This window comes from Phragmites australis, chromosome 5 (genome assembly GCF_958298935.1).
Source record: "Phragmites australis chromosome 5, lpPhrAust1.1, whole genome shotgun sequence".
Lineage (NCBI taxonomy): Eukaryota > Viridiplantae > Streptophyta > Magnoliopsida > Poales > Poaceae > Phragmites > Phragmites australis.
The window spans coordinates 40070709-40089904 of NC_084925.1; the positions used below are offsets into that span (position 1 = coordinate 40070709).

The 19196-nt window shown below is 43.4% G+C and overlaps 1 protein-coding gene across 2 annotated transcripts; it reads left to right on the forward strand.

Moving 5' to 3' along the window:
- Window positions 1–617: 617 nt before the first annotated feature.
- Window positions 618–15859, forward strand: LOC133919650 (ATP-dependent DNA helicase homolog RECG, chloroplastic). 2 transcript variants are annotated; one of them, XR_009909943.1, is made up of 18 exons: window positions 618–1125; window positions 1206–1288; window positions 1407–1524; window positions 2083–2598; window positions 2690–2802; window positions 3747–3978; window positions 4310–4473; window positions 4666–4747; window positions 5391–5480; window positions 5740–5973; window positions 6694–6765; window positions 6968–7117; window positions 7203–7346; window positions 7702–7860; window positions 14602–14685; window positions 14826–15398; window positions 15477–15627; window positions 15662–15859. XR_009909943.1 is itself a non-coding variant. In XM_062364105.1 (17 exons), the coding sequence occupies exons 1-17, from the start codon at window positions 1090–1092 to the stop codon at window positions 15567–15569; spliced, it is 2943 nt and encodes a 980-aa protein (XP_062220089.1). In that variant the 5' UTR covers window positions 618–1089; the 3' UTR covers window positions 15570–15859. The 2 variants fall into 2 exon arrangements, 1 of the variants encoding a protein (XP_062220089.1); XM_062364105.1 differs by having other exon boundaries at window positions 15477–15859.
- The last annotated feature ends 3337 nt before the right edge of the window (window positions 15860–19196 follow it).

Genomic DNA, 19196 nt, shown 5'->3' on the forward strand with positions numbered 1-19196 from the left:
GCTTCTTGCTCCTGGGAAGGGGAAGGTGGAGATGAACAAGGATTCCATGAGGAAGGTGGGGAAGAACACCGCCACCGACAAGCAGTAGAGGTCAGGCAGTCAGTGTTAGTGAGCAGGGGAAGGAGCAAGATCCCATATAGATCTAGTGGGTAAATGAGTATGCTCATGAGTGATTGGTTTGTTCACGGCTCTTCGCCCATGGGTGCTCACCGGTATGCCCACAGATGAGGAAAAAATGACGGATACAGGTAGAGGGGGTACTACCTGTGCCTGTCGCGCCCAATTGCCACTCCTAATGTTGACTTTGTTAATCTTCAAGCTTTGCATCTACAGTAGTTATTATGTGAATACGTATATATAGTGACATGAGTGTGTACATTCGTTTACATGCTGTATTGGGGTTTTAAAAAAAGAACAAATTCTGTCCCCGTCTCTGTCTGCCTGCGTATTCTTGCAGTGCTAATTGGGCCGGGCCGGTTGGCTTATTCGACCTGGTCCGAAAAACGTTTGATGGGCCGATCGTTCAGGCCGACTAAGATCTCGTGCTGGACTGGGTCACGGCCGATTTCGAGTCAGTCTAGATCGTGGCCGCTTTGTATATCTGAATGGGTGGTCAGTTCCCGTTTCATCCCCACGCGGCCACGCCTTCTCCCTTCACCCTTCTCTCCCTTCGCCAGCCATTGCTGCCCTTGAACTCTCGAAGGTCTCGCCGTTCGCCGGCTCCTCCGTGCGGTGCGGGTGCAGCCTCCGCTCGTGCGTCTCATCCGCGAGCGCTGCGGCAGGGGGGGAGACCACGCCGAGCGTCTCCGCCGACACACGACCTCCTCCGTTCGGTGAAGGCGAAGCAGACGGGGCTGCAGGCTCCTCGCTCTATTCCGTGGCCTCTCCATGTCCTTCGTCGGTGTGCTCATCCGCCCTTGCCGTGGAGATCCACCCCGTGCTCTCGCCGGACGGCTTGGAGGTCGTGCGCGCCGTCCCGTGCTTCTCTCCATCCTTCGCGCTCTAGCAATTTAATGCTATTCCTGGCTGCGCTTGACGAATTGGGCGCTGCGGCGAATCGGAAAGGGTCTCTCCTGGCCGTCCAACTCCATGATCGCCTCCTACTCCTTGCAGTCATGGCTTAAGGTATTCTGCTTTGTCTCGCCTGCTAACTCTAATAAACCCTAAGCCTCTTCGGTACCTGAAATGAGGTCGGTTCTCTTCAGTGTGGCAGTGATAATAATATAGCGAGGGTGGTCACGTTGGAGTTTCGGAGGGGGCTTTCTAAAAGGATCCGTTCCAAAATGAGGTATTGTTTTGTAGAGATTTTAGGATTCCCCCAACTTTTCCTGCTAATTTGTGCTTGAAACATGTCTAGCAAGTATACACTAGTGACGAGGAAATTTACTGAAGTGTTTGGGCCGCAGGTTTAGGAATGCTCTTGGTTCTAAGCTCTTTCAGTGGTGTTCGCGTGAGAATCACACGTCTGTGCAGAAGCTGTTGGAGGTGGATGGCATGTCGGAGAGATCAAAGCTCCTGAAGAAAGTACGTGGTTTGCCAGCAATTAATTGCTGTCACTTCTTAGTTTTAACCTTCGATTTTTCCGTGCATAGTAATGAGTTTGAGTTTGTCTATTCATCTGTTCCCACATCCCAGTCCTACTATGCTAGCTGTCTTTTGATCCTGATAGCTTCTGTTGGAAATGCTTGGGAGAGGTTACCTACTAGATTTCAGATAAACTAAGAACAGAAGCGTGAGAAGTTTTTCGTTTTCCATGTCTATAATGTTTTATTATTACCATTGTAGTTTTGTTTGAAGGCTAAAGGGTGATCTACTTGATTATGCGGATTTTTTATTTTGTGCACTTATCTGTTTGTTGTCACTTCCACTTGAGGTGCTCTCATGTTTTACCCTTTGAGAGTTGCCAAAAAAAATTAAAGCACAATGCAGGGCTGATTCCAGCTACTAACCCCTGTTATTGCTTTAAGATTTGCCCAACTCCCATTTCATGGTGAAGCATGGAAACACTACTCAACAAACTATTATTATTCATCTATACTTTCTGCAAACAGTGCGGTTACTCTAAAATTTGTACTGTTGCAGGTGTCTGTATTGATGGGTTATAGTAATACACATGATTTAGTTGAGCAAGAAAGAGCCCGCAGAGAAGCTGCTACAGAGCTTATCAGTGTCTTTAAAGAAGTTGACTTCCCAGAAATTTCTGCAAAGTTTCCATGCATAAAAATTGGCGATGCATCACCTATTGAACTATATGAGGATTCTACTAGCATGAAGTGCAAAGAAACTGTGCTTTCTGAAAACCTCACAAATTTCATTCGAGGCTCTGGTGGAAATTTGGAGACAGCTTATGAATTTCCTAATGAATGTCATCCATTGGGTCAAACCGTCACAAAAGCAGATGATCCTTCAATCAGTGAAGAGAATTCTCTCATGACACATAATATTTCTCAGGAACCAGCAGTCGATAAGGAGGCTCGTTCCGAGTCATCAGCTGATGCTGTAACCCCTGACAGTAGTATCCTGGATAAAAGTATCAGGTGTTTGCCTGGAACAACTAGTAGGCAATATCGCCAGCTAGAGGATGGTGGTTTCCATACGGTATCAGCATCCAGCTACTTCATTTTGTATTGTCCTTTTGATTTGGTAAAATCATAAAATTATTCACATGTAATTTTTGTCTCCTTTATAGGTCCGCAAATTATTGCAGCATTTTCCCCGGACCTATGCGGATCTGCAAAACCCTCAAGGTCCCATAGAAGATGGGCAGTACATTATGTTCTTTGGTACTGTTATATCTTCCAGGTAATTTAATATTACACATATGAGGTTTAGAGCCATACAATACACGCAGAAGGTGTCAGAAAAGTTAGAGAAAAGGGACGAGTAATTTAATTCATCAGATCTTTCAAAATAATAGAAACTTAAATGAAGATCTAAAGTTGCTATATTTTCTACAAAGTCCGTCAAATAGTCAGAAACAAGTTTATGATATGAAGTTAATTATGATGAGGGCAAGGAAGAGCTTTTATGAAATACACTTGGAATATTTTGAGATACTTATCTAGTTCCCAAAAAATTCATGGGACTGTTTCCCCCAGGATTTTTTGGGTATGGCCTTGCCAAGACATTCAAAATTCAGTTAGTCTTGCTGCCAACTCCTGAACTTCATACTCATTGAAGTTGGTCTCATGATTCTCGTTTTACTACTTACAATTCGTATAATATTTCCTCAACAATACTGAGCTCGTTTGGCTGCTTGATATGGCAGCGATTTTGTGCTATAGCACATTTCTCAAAAATACCCCATAGCATTGTTGTTGCTCAGCTAGTGCTAGTCAGTCTATTGCAGCACACTTTTTTTGGAAGGGGTTAAAATGATGAATTTTTATGGGTTTGTTCTGTTCAGCAAGTAAATTCATGTTTGTGGGTGTGTGTGGATCAAACAGAGAAGATAATAGTTATCATTTTAAAGAATAATTGATTCATAGATCTTGCTGGTTACTGAGGAAAATGTAGAAAGAACTAGAAATGTCCAATTGATTTTCAATTATGCAGCACAAAGGAGAAATCGACATTTCATTATATCCTGAAATTCCATGTTCTGTATATTGACATATCTTAAGATAGTTATGCTAATCATATTGGTTGTAAAATCTCTGTTGTGGCTATCACTTTCATGGACTAAACAGTACATCATTGTTGATATTTACTATGCTTTCTTGTAACTACTGTGTTTGTATTCTCAGGGGAATCAAGGTTAAGTCCACTTTAGGTTTTCTTGAGGTGGTTGTTGGTTGTTCCATAGTTGAGACTGAGTTAAGCTATTCAGTTAAGTGTAGTAACTCTGGAGCAGAGCAGAAGACAATTCATTTGCACCTCAAGAAATTTTTCAGTGGCACTCGTTTCTCTTCTCAGTATTTTCTTAACTGTGTGTCAGCAAAGCACAAAGAGGGGGATCTTGTTTATGTCAGTGGTAAGGTTGGTGAATTTAAATATTGTTACCTGTTGCGTGCTACTTGTTGACCCTTTCTGCTGGTGCTCCTTAATCGTGACGCATGCCTGCAGGCTGGTCCTTTTGTACTCTCTTTCTGATGTCTGTTCGGTAATGCTACGATACAACATGATATGTAACCATAAAATCTCATTTACTTTTTGTCCAAGTGCACTTGTAAGAATAGCCGTAGAGTAGCTCTATTGTGCAAATATTATCTCTTGTAAAGAACTACTTCTTTTACCCTTGGGGAAATAAGGAACTAGGTTTAACAGCATATATAGATGAATAACCTTTGCACTGATTCCATCTGTGCAGATCAAGAAGGCGCTTGCTAATGGCCATTATGAGTTGAAGGAGTACACTATTGACAGGCTTGAAGAACCGGAGGAACAAGGCACTATGCTTGACAGGAAACCACATCCTATATACCCATCAAAAGCGGGATTGAAACCAAGCTTTCTGGGCCTCTCTATCTCTAGGTCAGTGCATGCCGCATGCGCTTTTCTAGTTTCTAAATGAATGTTGGGCCTGAAGGGATTTTCCTTAAAGTCGACCATTATTTTGATGTGATTATGTTCATCATCAAATGTATGTTGACATTGTTTTTTTAGGGAAAAATATGTTGAAACTGTTGGTTCGGCACCTGTAAATATGTTGAATTGTTTTTTCAGGGCCTTGAAGATGCTGACCCCAGACGTTGATCCTATGCCTCCCGAGGTTCTCATTGAATTCAACTTGCCCAATCTCTTCTATGTAAGCAATACCATGAATTATACTTCACTTTATAATTGTTGTTGCACCAACAATAGTAGGAACTTTTTTTTTTCTTGAATGATAGTAGGTACCTAGATATGGAACTTCGCTCCTCGTTGTTTTCGGATATCTCTGTGTTAACCACTCTGTGTGCTAATCTCTTCAACTATTGGATGGCCATACTAGGCATGATCTCACTGTTTTAACTAATAAAAGACATGTCCCTTTTTTAATATCTAATTTTGGAGCATTTAGTAAAATGTTGTATAGAATGAACTGCTGGATTCCAAGAAATAACTGGTACAGCTGTATTTTATAATTTTGAACTTCTACTATAGCTCCCATATTGTCATCAGAATTCCTGCAGTCAAACTATTTTAATCTTGACAAACGATTTATACCATGAATTTATTAATTGTACATATAAAAAAGATGAGTAGAATTGTCTTGAAAATTTTATTATGTTTTACAAATATACTGCAAAAGAGATCGATGGGAAATTTTTTTTGGGGACCGTGTCATTGTCCAAAATGACACTTTATTTTGGGTGTCAAAAAGAGAACATTTTTGTGACTATTGTATGTCTTGTCATGTTTCAGGCCTCCTAAATAATATCTCCAATAACATTTTTGGTTTATTTTAGGCTTACATGGGAATGCACAAACCTAAGACTCGAGATGAAGCTGATTTTGCTCGAAGAAGGCTTATATTTGATGATTTCTTTTACCTCCAGGTATCATTGTTGCTTTCAGCGCTTTTGCTTCATCAAATATGAAAAGTATACTCAAGGTTTTAATCCAATCATTGTGGCATCTGTGCAAGAGCTCATTGTACTTGTGTAGAAATTTCAGTATCATTATGGATGCTTGTTAGTTAGCAACTTGCTTGATATGTTTGGTTTGGTTATGTTGATTTGATAAATCACAGATATCAATTTTTTCTGGATTTGTTATTATTTCAGTTTATTTGCTCATGATTTGTTATTATTTCAGTTGGGAAGACTATTTCAAATGCTTGAAGCAGTTGGTACACGGGTTGAGAAGGAGGAATTGTTATCTAAGTGTAAAAATCATGAGCTAAATACTGTTGGTGTAGACGACTGGTCTCCTCTTACAAAAAAACTGCTGAAGTCTCTTCCTTATTTGCTTACTCCTAGTCAATTGAATTCTGTTAAAGAGATTATATGGGATCTCAGGAGACCAGTTCCCATGAACAGACTTTTGCAAGTAAGTATTGTTTGCACCTTTCTTAGTTTGTTAACCAAACATTTCACTCTTGTGTCTAGATCTGCGCATCAGTTTAGATGTCCTACTGAACTATAATATATCATGGCCATCATTTCAATTGCAATTTGTTGTATTTTTCTTGTTTCAGTCTCGTTTGTTTTAAAGAATTTGTTTGGAGTAGTTAGAAACATTTGAAGTATTTTCCGCCATGCATTCCCCTCTTACCTTATCATTATGAAAATAAGAAGTATGATATTAAAATATATTTCTGTTGAAAATTCCAAATCTAATATCCCCTTCATTTTATTATTGGGTGTTTTAGGAGTCGAAAAATGTTTCTTGACATAGCTACATCTTCCGAAAGACCTAAAGTGCCGCTACCTCATTTAGTGCTCTTCATGTTACAGAATACAATTCCTTTGTTCATTTGTCACAATGGGTAGTTGAGGAACAAATGAAATTAAAAAGCTAGCAAGTAACACAACTTTAGGAGGGGTGGCATCATGTCGGATTTTTGCTTAATACATGTGCATAAGTCTAAAACATCAAATAAAGAAGATCGGGTGGAGCATTACAGAATGTGTGCATCCTTTTTGATAAAAGTTTGTCAGTTGAGGGATCTATTGGAATTTGGCATTCACTATCTGCAAATGCGGTATTGAAATTCATTGTGGCTTATATGAATATTGCTATAAGCTTACAAATGATTTTTTGTTTCAGGGGGATGTTGGCTGTGGCAAGACCATTGTTGCTTTCCTTGCATGTATGGAGGTTGTTAGCTCAGGATTTCAGGTATTGATACTACTTCAAATTATTCTTGCTTTGTTTACTCTATATCAAAGGATTTCATGTATGAAGTCCAGCTTGCTGAGTTATATTAAACTGTTGACACAAACAGAAGCTACGAGAGAAAAAATACAATCGTTATCCCTGTGATGCTTTCTTCATTCATGAGATACAGTCTAATATATTAACCTTTTAAATTTCTTTCTAGGCTGCTTTCATGGTTCCAACGGAGGTACTCGCTGTCCAGCATTATGAACACCTAACTTCGTTGCTGGATAAGTTTGATGGAGATGAGAAACCAAACATTGCCTTGCTAACTGGTTCAACTTCCACAAGGGAGTCAAGGATAATTCGAAATGCAAGCTGTTCTCCTAGTCCTTACACTCTTTCAAGTCCCCATATGCATATCTTTGTATCCTTGTTTTATTGTTATTCCATCACAGGGTCTCAAAACTGGAGAGATAGCGATGGTCATTGGAACACACAGCTTGATAGCTGATAAAACTGAATTTTCAGCTTTACGTATATCTGTTATAGATGAACAGCAGCGCTTTGGAGTTATACAAAGAGGCAGGTTTAATAGTAAGGTAAGCTGCTGAGCATTTGCTATTCACATTGAATATTAACAGTGCATTTCTTTCTGTATATTAGTTTGTTCTGGCACTGGCACATGAACTGTAAACTTTGCTGGTGAAATTAGGAAGAAATTTCTTGAGATTCTCATGTCCTTGTATACCTGATTTGATGGATACATGGTTCTGATCTCTGCACCTTATGGGCATACATTTATTGTTACCGTCATTTGTCGAAAGCAAACTCCTCTGCTGATTAGTTACGTCTGATGTCCAAACCTCATGGGTTGATTTATGCCTTTCTGTTTTTTTTCATAGTTGACAACATTAAATTTTGCTTATTAAGCCAAATTGTTGCATCTTGTTACAGCTATATACTTCTTCCTTGAAGTTGAGTGATGAAAATACAAGTCCAGATGAGGCTTCTGATTCTGAGACATTTATGGCTCCCCATGTTCTTGCAATGTCAGCTACTCCAATTCCAAGAACATTGGCCCTCGCTTTGTATGGTGATATGTCTCTTACTCAGGTATGCTATTGCAGATACGTTGAGCTTACCAAGTAATTTGTTCTTGCTAAACATATAGGAAACTATATGTGATTATATGGAGTGCACGGGGTACAGGGTCCAAAATAAACACATGCTGACTAATTCTAGATTAATACAAATATATTATTTAACAATTAGTTGCCATTCTATCCTCGTCTAGACTATTAAGGGTATAATAGTCTAGACCGTAATGGTAATATCTCAGTCTAAGTGTTTCCCTTATATACTGTATATATTGCTCCATGGACTACTATTGAATACAAGTTGTTATTCCTAATATGGTATTAGAGCTAGAGTTTTTTTGGGCGCCACAACTCGTCCTGGTCTTAAGACTACCCACCTATCGGCTTCCCTCTCCTTGCTGGCTCCCTCGACTTCTCTCCCGTCGGCTCTCTCACTTTCACTCGCTGGATCCTGTCACGCCTCAACAGTGTCTTGGACCATACCAGGGGCGCCATGGGCTGTCAAGTTCATTGGCCTAAGTTACAGCCCGAGAGCAAGCCCATTGGCCAGACCACAAAACAGGAGCAACGTCGCACTAACGGGCATGAACAAGTTGACTGAGTTTTCCCTTTCCTGTTCGTCGTCTTCTTCGGCGATTGCTTCTCACATCACGACTCCTCGCCGGTGGCCGCAGGAGACCTATCCGGTGAGAGTTCAGATCATCATCACGCTCCGATCCTCACCGTCGGTGGCTACGGGGTATGACATATGGTATCAGAGACACTGATTCCTTAGTGTGGGTTAGTTGTGCGTGATCACGGAAATCTTTCGATCTTGAGCCGTAAAATTTTGGGGGCGGGTTGATGAATTCGATTCGCGTCGCATCGGCGAGGCTTGAAATCCCGTAATACCCAACGCTGGTTGGTTCGATTTGAAGGTGATCACCACGGCGCCATCCAAGACTTCTGCGTAGACCCAGTTCGTCCTCGACGCCATGGCGGCGGCGGACAAGGAGGACGATCGCTGGGATCGTGTGATGGAGAGCGTCGATCTGTTGTTCGCTTGTGTTGATACCATCGACACTACATAGCAACAGGTGTTGGCTAATTTGGATCGCAACTCCAAGGCGATCGAGCAGGCCATGCTCGAGCAACAAGTGCTGACCAAGCAGATCGACGCTACTGGTCAGGCGGTGGCAAAGCTGACGATGGAGAAGATGGCCCAACTGCAAGTGGCGGATCAGATGGAGGGCACGATACCAATTTTGCGGAAGGCGTGCATTGATCTGGGTGTTGAAGCTACTGATTTGATCGCTCTGCAAGCGTTTGATAAAATGCCTCAAGGACGGTTCAGGTACCAAGTGGAGAAGACGACTGTAGTTGAGGAGGCACCAGCAGAGCACTTGTTGAAGTAGTTGAGGGATGGCATGAACGCCACCTCCTCTTGTCTGCTGTTCATCTATAACAGATGGCATGGATCGGCTGATGCAGAGGATGGAGGAAGAGGAAGCCAATCACTAGCAGTGGATGAAGAAATGGGATTATCTGGCGATACAGTACAACTCGAATGCAAGGGAGGTGGCGTTCGTCACCATGGCGGTGTCGGAAGCTGCTGCACTGGAGGCGTTCGATGAAATGCCTCTCACGGGAAACACAGCAACACATCTGGAGCAGGCTGTGTTTGAGGTGTTGGTGGTGCCCGAGGGGGATGCCTGCGAGGTGCTCAGCGAAATGCATCTTGAGGACAACGCAACTGCACAAGCTGAGCAGCTCACGTTCATGTCTCCGATGACATCGAAGGGTGTTGCACGGGAGGTGTTTGCTGATTTGTCTAGGGAGATAATGTGGGATAAGGAGATGTCTCACGACCTCGGCTCGTGCGATGGCTTATTACAGCAGCTAGCATGGGGTCCGGAGTACATGGATGATGAGAAGACAAATCTGATTGTCAAACTGGACGTCGATGACGTGCTTACCCATGTTGGTGGCTTACCATTATTTCTAGAGCTTTGTATGGATGATGCAGACCAAGGTTGTGAAGAAATACTTGGTGAGGTCTCCAATGCAGATGTGTGCATGCTTGTTGCTGAGGAGGCCAACACTGCGCTTACCCATATTAGCAGCTCATCATTGTTCCTAGAGCACAGTATGACTGATGCAGACAACGTGTTTGAGAAAATGCTTGAGCTGGGGGTGTTTGATGCAGTTCAAGTATCCAACTCCGACAAACTCACACAGGCTGGAAAGGAGGTGTTGGGAGCAGTGGTGCCACATTGGTCCAACTTACGAGGAAGTCGAGGAAGTGGTTTAGTGAAGCTGCAGTCACCAGTTCTTGAGGAAGTACGGGCATGGAGGCATGGTTGTTTTAATCCAGGAGAAAGTGAGCAGCCTGATCTCTACAGGAGGATGGTCATACCATGGGATCCACAACTGTACAAATCAGCTTGCAAGTACCTAACTGACGCAAGATTAGTTAAGTTTGGCATTACCACTAGTATATTAGAGCAAGTTCTGCTGATAGTTTGGTGGCACCTATTGCATGGATATGAATCAATCTCTGTACTGGAAACAAGGGCGTTGAGAATTTCCATGGCGAATTATATCAACATATGGTTCATAGTTTGGTGGCACCTACGCAAGAGGTGTGGAGATGCCTTGGAGACATAGCAATTGTATGGCTAACTAAGCTTTTCAACCTTATTTTTTGGGCAAACAAGATGCCCGAAGAATGGAGGCGGAGTATATTAGTACCAATCTTCAAGAATAAGGGGGATATTCAAAGTTGTACTAATTACCGTGGGATTAAGCTGATGAGCCATACGATGAAGCTATGGGAGAGAGTCATTGAACACCGCTTACGAAGGATGACAAGCGTGACCAAAAATCAGTTTGGTTTCATGCCTGGGAGGTCGACCATGGAAGCTATCTTCTTGGTACGACAACTTATGGAGAGATACAGGGAGCAAAAGAAGGACTTGCATATGGTGTTCATTGACTTAGAGAAGGCCTACGATAAGATACCGCGGAATGTTATGTGGTGGGCCTTGGAGAAGCACAAAGTCCCAACAAAGTATATTACCCTTATCAAGGATATGTACGATAATGTTGTGACAAGTGTTCGGACAAGCGATGGTGACACCGATGATTTTCCAATTAGAATAGGACTGCACCAAGGGTCAGCTTTGAGCCCTTATCTTTTTGCTTTGGTGATGGATGAGGTCACAAGGGATATACAAGGTGATATCCCATGGTGTATGCTCTTTGCAGATGATGTGGTGCTAGTCGACGATAGTCGGACGGGGGTAAATGGAAAGTTGGAGCTGTGGAGACAGACCTTGGAGTCGAAGGGTTTTAGGCTTAGTAGAACTAAAACTGAGTACATGAGGTGCGATTTTAGTACTACTAGGCACGAGGAAGATGAGGTTTGCCTTGACGGGCAGGTGATACCTCAGAAGGATACCTTTCGATATTTGGGGTCGATGCTGCAGAAGGATGGTGAAATCGATGAAGATGTGAGCCATCGAATCAAAGTCGGGTGGATGAAGTGGCGCCAAGCTTCCGGCGTCCTCTGCGACAAGAGAGTACCACAGAAGCTAAAAGGCAGGTTCTATAGGACGGCAATTAGACCTGCGATGTTGTATGGCGCAGAATGTTGGCCAACTAAAAGGCAACATGTCCAACGGTTGAGTGTAGCGGAGATGCGCATGCTGAGATGGATGTGTGGCCACACAAGAAAGGATCGGGTTCGGAATGAGGACATACGTGATAGAGTTGGTGTAGCACCAATTGAAGAGAAGCTTGTCCAACATCGTTTGAGATGGTTTGGGCATATACAACGCAGGCCCTCAGAAGCGCCTGTACATAGCGGAAGAATAAAGCGTGCGGATAATGTCAAGAGAGGTCGAGGTAGACCAAACTTGACATGGGAGGAGTCTGTAAAGAGGGATCTGAAAGACTGGAATATCACCAAAGAACTAGCCATGGACAGAGGTGCGTGGAAGTTAGCTATCCACGTGCCAGAGCCATGACTAGACTTGCAAGATCTTATGGGTTTCATCTCTAGCCTACCCCAACTTGTTTGGGACTGAAAGGCTTTGTTGTTGTTGTTGTTGTTGTATGGTTCATAGTTTGGCTTCTAGTACAAGAAAATCAAATGGTCATGTTTCAGGTGCTGCAGTTACAAGAAGCCTGGACAAATGTAGTTCTTGTTGAGGTGATAGGTTCTGAAACTACTGTTAATTTTGTAACATTTAGAAGAGATGAGAAAAGATTGCTACATATTGCAGCTGCTGTCAGAACAGAGATACAGATGATATCAGTGGCGATCAATGGAATTGAAAAGGTTAAGGTAGCAAAGCAGAACAGTCGACTGATATCTCTTGCTGTGGATTCAAGTAAACAAAGGATGGGCTCATTCTGTTTGGCATATAAGGCAAAATATCTTATTCTTGATAATCTCAGTGCTGACAAGAGATGTTTCAGCGTGTTGAATAAAGGTACTATATACAGAAAGATATTACACCTTGTGGATTCAGAGGAGTTCCTCTTGGTTAACTTATCGATCAGCCAGCCCTGGGATCCAGGTATACTGAGATTCATGATGGTAAAAACAGAGATAGGTACCGCCCAAAACTCCTTTTAGTTTGCTCCTAAGTCACTGGATTTTCATATGGATTCAGTTAGCATCCTGACATTGTATAAGAAACATCTGAAAAATACTCTTCTAGCTGATACAAAGAATTGGCTAGATTCTTGCCTCTTGACGGTCTAGGTAGCCCACTGTCTCAGCTTGATTAAAATGATGCAAGAGGTGAACGGCAAACGTCATGTGCACAACTACAAGCCAGCCTGTGACATTCTTGTGGGGTGCAAGCAATCTCTGAGTGCCACAGCTTGGGGACAAGCTGTTTTTCGCGGCGGGGATAATGTCACGCCTTAACAGTGTCATGGACCATACCAGGGGCGCCATGGGTTGTTATGTTCACTGGCCCAAGTTACAACCCTAGAGCAAGCCCATTAGCTGGACCACAAAACAGGAGCAGCGTCGCACCGATGGGCATCGAACATGTTGACTGAGTTTTCCCTTTCTCCCAGTTCGTCGTCGTCTTTGGCGATTGCTTCTCATGTCATGGCCCCTCGCCGGTGGCCACGGGAAACCTATCTGGTGAGAGCTCAGACCATCCTCATGTCCCGGTCCTCATCGCTAGTGGCTACGAGGTATGACAGATCCACTTGCCCTCCCCTGGATCCGTTGTGAGGCAGCTTGATTGGATCTGCGCAGATGCGAGTTGGCCAATGCAGTGGCTTGGGGACGGGGAGGTGCTCTTGTACATGAAATGGCTAGCTTGCCCGCCCACCGCCACCGCTACTCCCCCTGTCGGGCTTCTCTGTTGGGGCTCTCCCCATCACCCTTGGCCAAATCTTCCGCCAGGGCCGCCTGTTGTGCGCCGCTGCAAGAGGCTCGACTTTCGCCCACCTCGTCGGCGCACGGAGAGACCAGTCGGATGCGTCTCCTCCTAGGTCGGATCTACTCGCCTCCCTGTCGTCGTGTCGCTATCTCGCCGTCGACAGTGCCCATCTCCCAGACGAGCACCTCAGGCTGCCACATGGCAAAAAGTCCCGCCAGGTCCTGGTTGCTCCCGACGGGATCTCCTCTGCGTCCCAGCCTCTTGGTCGCCCTGGCAGAATCCACACTGAGCCGCCCTCGTGCGTCGTCGGCCCTTGTTCGGCTAGATCCACCTGGATTTGGTCTCCAAGGAGGAGCTGATGTGTGTTGGTGGCTAGTGTTGGTTGTGCTATGGTTGGGCCACATTTGGGCCTGTAGCTGTACTGTTGGGCTTCATTTTGAGCAGCTGGAGCATGGCCGAGCTAGGTTGCAATTGCTATTAGGCATGTCGTTTGGATGATGTGTTGCTATTGTTGGGCCTCTGCTTGGCTTCTCTAAGCTACAATTAGCTTTTGTGTTGCTAGTATCCCATTGACGCATGCTAGTGTCTTAGTCTCGTATTAGAGTCTTTGTAATTCCGTTGCGTCCACATCTAAGTCTTAGTCTCTCTTAGAGTTCATCTATGTTGTGCGAGTCCACATATTTCTTCGTCAATTAGTCGATTTTTTCCCGTCGTTATAGATGCAACAATGCCATCTAGATCTTTTCGTAGCTTTATGACAACTTCATTTATTGTCTTGCTACTCGCCATTTCTTTGTTTGCATTTTTTTTTTCATCTTGGTCTTTCTGTAGCTTTAGTGGCAATTTTCGTTTGTCATCTTGCTACTTGTTGCTTTGTTGTGATTCTTGATCAAGGGCATTCTTTTGTTGTCAACATCATGACTCTATTCCTGTGCTCCGTTTTGCACTTCTTCGGCTTGATTCGACAAGATTACCAAGGCTCAACTCCACAATGGCTTTGAAGAGACATTTTTTGGATGTATTAGTTTTATTTTCTCTAAGTTTATTACTTAGTATCACCTCTTTCAAATACGATGCTATTGCATACGCCTTGCATTTAAGAGGGGGAGGTGTTAAGGGTGTAATAGTCAAGTAGTCTAGGGTATTATGGTGATCTTCTAGGTTAGGTTTTCCCTCATGTACTTTATATATTACCATATGGGCTCCCATTGAATACAAGTTATTCATAACACAGACATCCAGGATCCGCTACTTCAAAACTTAACATATTAGATTTAAAAGCACGTAATGCAAAATTTGGTTTGTTGCATCTAGTAAATTCGTTCACAGATATTTCAGATTTTTACAACCGACACCCACTTTTCTTGTAGATTACAGACTTGCCTCCAGGAAGGCAACCTATTGAAACTCTTGCTCTTGAAGGAAATGATGCTGGTTTTGAAACTGTCTTCCAGGTGATGACACGACTTTTTCTTTTGTTTCCGCTGTTGAATCTAGAGTTCTAGATCTTTTGTTTGCTCTTTGTCTTAGTTTGTATGTGGATGCAGTGTGCTCCGTTTTGCTTATGTTTTTCTTTGAATCTTATGGCTTGCAGATGATGAGGGATGAGCTGATAGATGGGGGCAAGGTCTACCTTGTGTATCCTATCATAGATGAGTCGGAGCAGTTGCCACAACTTCATGCTGCAACAGCCGATTTCGACTCCATAAGACAAAAATTCGAAGGCTATCCCTGTGGGCTGTTGCATGGCCGCATGAGGAGCGATGAGAAGGACAAAGCTCTTAGCAGTTTTAGAAGCGGAGAAACACGAATTCTCCTCTCGACCCAAGTGATCGAGATTGGGGTTGATGTTCCTGATGCTTCTATGATGATTGTCATGAATGCCGAGAGATTTGGAATCGCTCAGCTGCACCAGCTGCGAGGGAGAGTAGGCCGCGGCGAAAGGAAATCCAGATGTATATTCTTGTCTTCCACTAATAGCACGCTGCCAAGGTTAAAGGTGCTCGAAAAGTCATCCGATGGGTTTTACCTAGCTAACGCTGACCTGCTACTGCGTGGCCCTGGCAATCTACTCGGCAAAAAGCAGTCTGGCCATCTTCCAGAATTCCCAATAGCTAGACTGGAGATCGATGGCGGTATTCTGCAAGAGGCCCATCTTGCTGCATTGGTAACGTCTTTCCATAAACTTGCTTCCATTCCTGTTGATCTGACTGACCCTATAACTTATTCTTTTGTTACAATGCAGAAAGTGTTGTGTGCAAGCAACGACCTAGCTCTGTATCCAGGGCTGAAGGTGGAACTCAGCATGAGGCAGCCCCTGTGCATTCTCGGAGACTGACTGAAACGGGAAAGGCATTCGTGAAATCTGTGTTGTAACTTGCAAGGCAGTCTAGTTTTCATGTAGATGTAGTAATGCTCGCTTTGGGGGCATCATGTAGATGTAGTAATGCTCGCTTTGGGGGCAAAGCTGACATTCCATTTGGTGAGCAAACCTTTTGGCGAATGCTGCAAAACACTGTTAGCTATGTAGCCAGCTTTGCTACTGACGAAATCAGTATGTTTTGGGGTAAGATAATTCCTGCTTCCCTAAGGTCGAAACGTGCAAATTCCAGCTCCAGATTTCCTCTATGCTTTTACAGGTGTGTTTTTTTGTACACTGCTGGCTAGTGCACTGAAGTAGAAAAGCTTGGCAAATATTTCCAAATTTTGGATAAAAACGTCTCTTTTCATCAAGTATCAAAGGAAAAAAGAAAAGGAAAGAAACGCCATCAGCTTCCTGCCACGCCTCACTCCATCTAAGCAGCAAGGAGCCAACGACCAAGGTTTGTCTAAAGGGCGCTGCTAGCCGGACGCTCCCCTGACGGTAGATGTTCGTGATAGCAGGTAAGCTCCACTGTCAGATCCCTCCCAACTCAGTAGCAGTTACAAAACACCCACCGCAACATAAAGACCAACGTTTGCAACATAAAGGCTAAGAAGGAATATTTTGCTCTCAGATCATCCAATCTACCGCAACAAGATCACTGGTTTGCAACAAAAAGATATTGGATGCTTAAGCTACGCAACATCCATCAAAACCTGTGGAGAATTTCTTGTTTCAAGATTTTGCTATTCCAACATTCAAATATATAATCCCCAACATTTCAATCACTGTTTGCAACAAATTGCCGGACGAAAATCAATTTCAATATTTTGCTGTCGCAACATTCCGAAGTACAATGTGCAACATTCAAAGGTATGACATTTCAAATCAACTATCGCAACAAATTGCTTCAACAAAAAATATCAATTTCAATATTACGTTATCGCAAACATTCAGAAATACAACATGCAACATTTGGAATCACCTATTGCAACAAAAGTCACCCAGACAAACTTTGATCAAGTCTCGCTATTGCAACATTCGAAAATACAGTCCCCAACATAAAAAAAATCACCCATTGCAACAAGGCAAATATTGCTCCGCTCACAGTCTTGTTTTCGACGGTAGCGGCACACTTCTGACAACAACTGGTAGATGCAGTTGGGACTTGGGAGAGAGGGAGAGGGAGGAAAACAACGAGCGAGCTCCAGTTGCTGTGGAGGACCACGCTGAGGAGTGGCTCTAACAAACTCAGCTGGAGAAGTGCTTTGGTTATTATTTGATAAGGTATTGATAATAATTGATTTATTTTAAATTTGGTTAGCATGTGTTTGTGTATGTTTGTTCTAGTTCATGACTAACTTGAGTTGGCGATGTTGGAAATTGACAAATTCTTCTATGTTCGTAGAAAAATCCGGTGTGGGAAGTGCATACTCGCCGGACTATTTCTTACAAAGAGCAATTTTTTGGACAAAATAAGAGATCAATGCATCAGAAGGTCTGATGAGTGTGATGGCTACACCGGAGGGTATTACCGGAGCTTTTCTTGTAGAGAAGAAATCTTTTGGAGAAAAATTAGAAATCTTTACACCGGAAGTTCCAGTGTATACACCGGAAGTTCCAATGTGTTGTCTGTGAACTAGACTGGATGTGTCCGGTGAGTGATGCTTCGGGTTGAGAACAATGCACACACCAGATGTTTTGGTCAGAAAATAGCTGCGATGTGCTATGAATTGAATTGGATTTCAATTGAAGATTTGATATTGAGTTAACATAAGATGATTTGGAGATGGTTTGAAGAAACATGTTTTCTTGTCTTATGGTGTGTAGGTGACAGATGCAACTTGATGGCTGATGAGGTGTGTAGGTGACATATGCAACTTGACGGTCGACGACGGGTGATCAGGGCCAAGCGAGATGCTTGGTGCTGGATGATCAAGGAGGCCAGACGGAGTCAAAGGTGATCCTAGCGGTACACGTAGAGGTCAAGCAAAACATAGAAGATGGATGAAGACGGCATATTGACCAAGTCAAGCGAAGATGATCCCGGTACAAGTGACAAGGCGACCCGATGGATCAGGAGCGGGAGAAACTTGCCGGTGGTCAGGATCGCAAGATAGAGTACACATGTCAACATCAGAGCGCTTGCTTAAGATGTAAGCAAGACGACAAGTCACGCTTTGAGAAGTGTGCTAGGGTTTTACGGTTTGGTATCAAAACCACGAGAAGTCTAGAGGGTCGCATGACATCATCGCAAAGCTTGCGTCAAGGTGAAGCTAAGTCATGAAAAAGCCACGAGCATTCGATGGATGGAGAAAATTTTGGACCAAAATGCTCTGGTGGTAGGTAGGAGGCCATTGGAAGCTAGGAGTATTTTAGGAATAAGGAAACTTAAGGGCTAAGGTACCTCGCTAGTCCTATATATAGAGGGGTAGAGCTATAGGAGAGCCTTGAGCCAACCATTTGAGGCCCTAGTGATAGGTTTTGGAGGAAAGGAGAGGATATGCTTAGTATTTGTAATAGGTTAGAGCTTTTATAAGAGAAAATACTTTGTATTCTGCCTAAAATAGGGCTAACCCTCTGAGCTTAATGAAGTTTATTTTCTCTCAAGTGTTCTTGTTCATCTCCTTTTAGTCTCTCTATTGGTTCAGTTGTTTTGGTTGCCAATTTTACTTTTTCGATGGTGATTTTCATTTTTAGTCTTGAGCTGAAATTTTTCCACCTTGGCAAGGTACTCTTCTTGTTGCTAGAGGCATAAAATTCATATACACTTGTATATGCGATGGGTCTTGAATTTTCTTGCCTCTAGATCATCAACGTGAAGAGTTTTCATTGTCCGGTGATCTTCTTTGGTCTTGTTTCTTTTCAAAGTTGATAGCTTTCATGCACAAAGACATATGGAATGGTCTTGAATGGAACCAATAGTTCATATTTCATCCGTGGAGTCATGGTGCACTAAATCTTTCTCTCTTATGTTGTTTATGCTTCTGGTAGTACGTTTTTTAGGTGCGTTGGGTGAACAAGGAGTATGCTATCTATTTCACAAGAAATTTATAAGGCGCCTATTCACCCCTCTCTAGTCGTTGTTTTCGGTCCTATAGGCCCACTTGTCATGGGTGTTCATCAAACACAGCCAAGAGCCCAAGATAAGCCCCACGATAAGCTCTCTAAGGATGATGCTGAGTTCGCCGCAGTCGAGCCCCTCCACACCGCTTCCTGCCGCTGAGAGCTCTTCCAGCCCTCGCAGGCTAGCTCCTTAGCACTTCTGCACGCTAACCAACCCTGTCGCACACTTGTGCATCGCTGCCCAGTGCTTGCGCCAACCAAAAGTGGGAGGGGGAGAAGAGCTTGGAGCTGGAGGTGCAGAGAGATGTAGGAAAGATAGGCTATGGCCGGTGTTGACTCGCGGCAGGCAGTCGCAAGTCATTGTAACCATCGATGGAGAAAATAAGGTCGGGGTGCACGCACATGATGGCTTTGGGACACAAGAGATAAGGCATGAGTTACGTGGAGGACATGTTAGCATTGAGAGGATAGTCAGAATTCACTATAATTTTAAATTTTTACTCCCTTCTTCAGAAGAAGTGGACATATTTTGTTTTA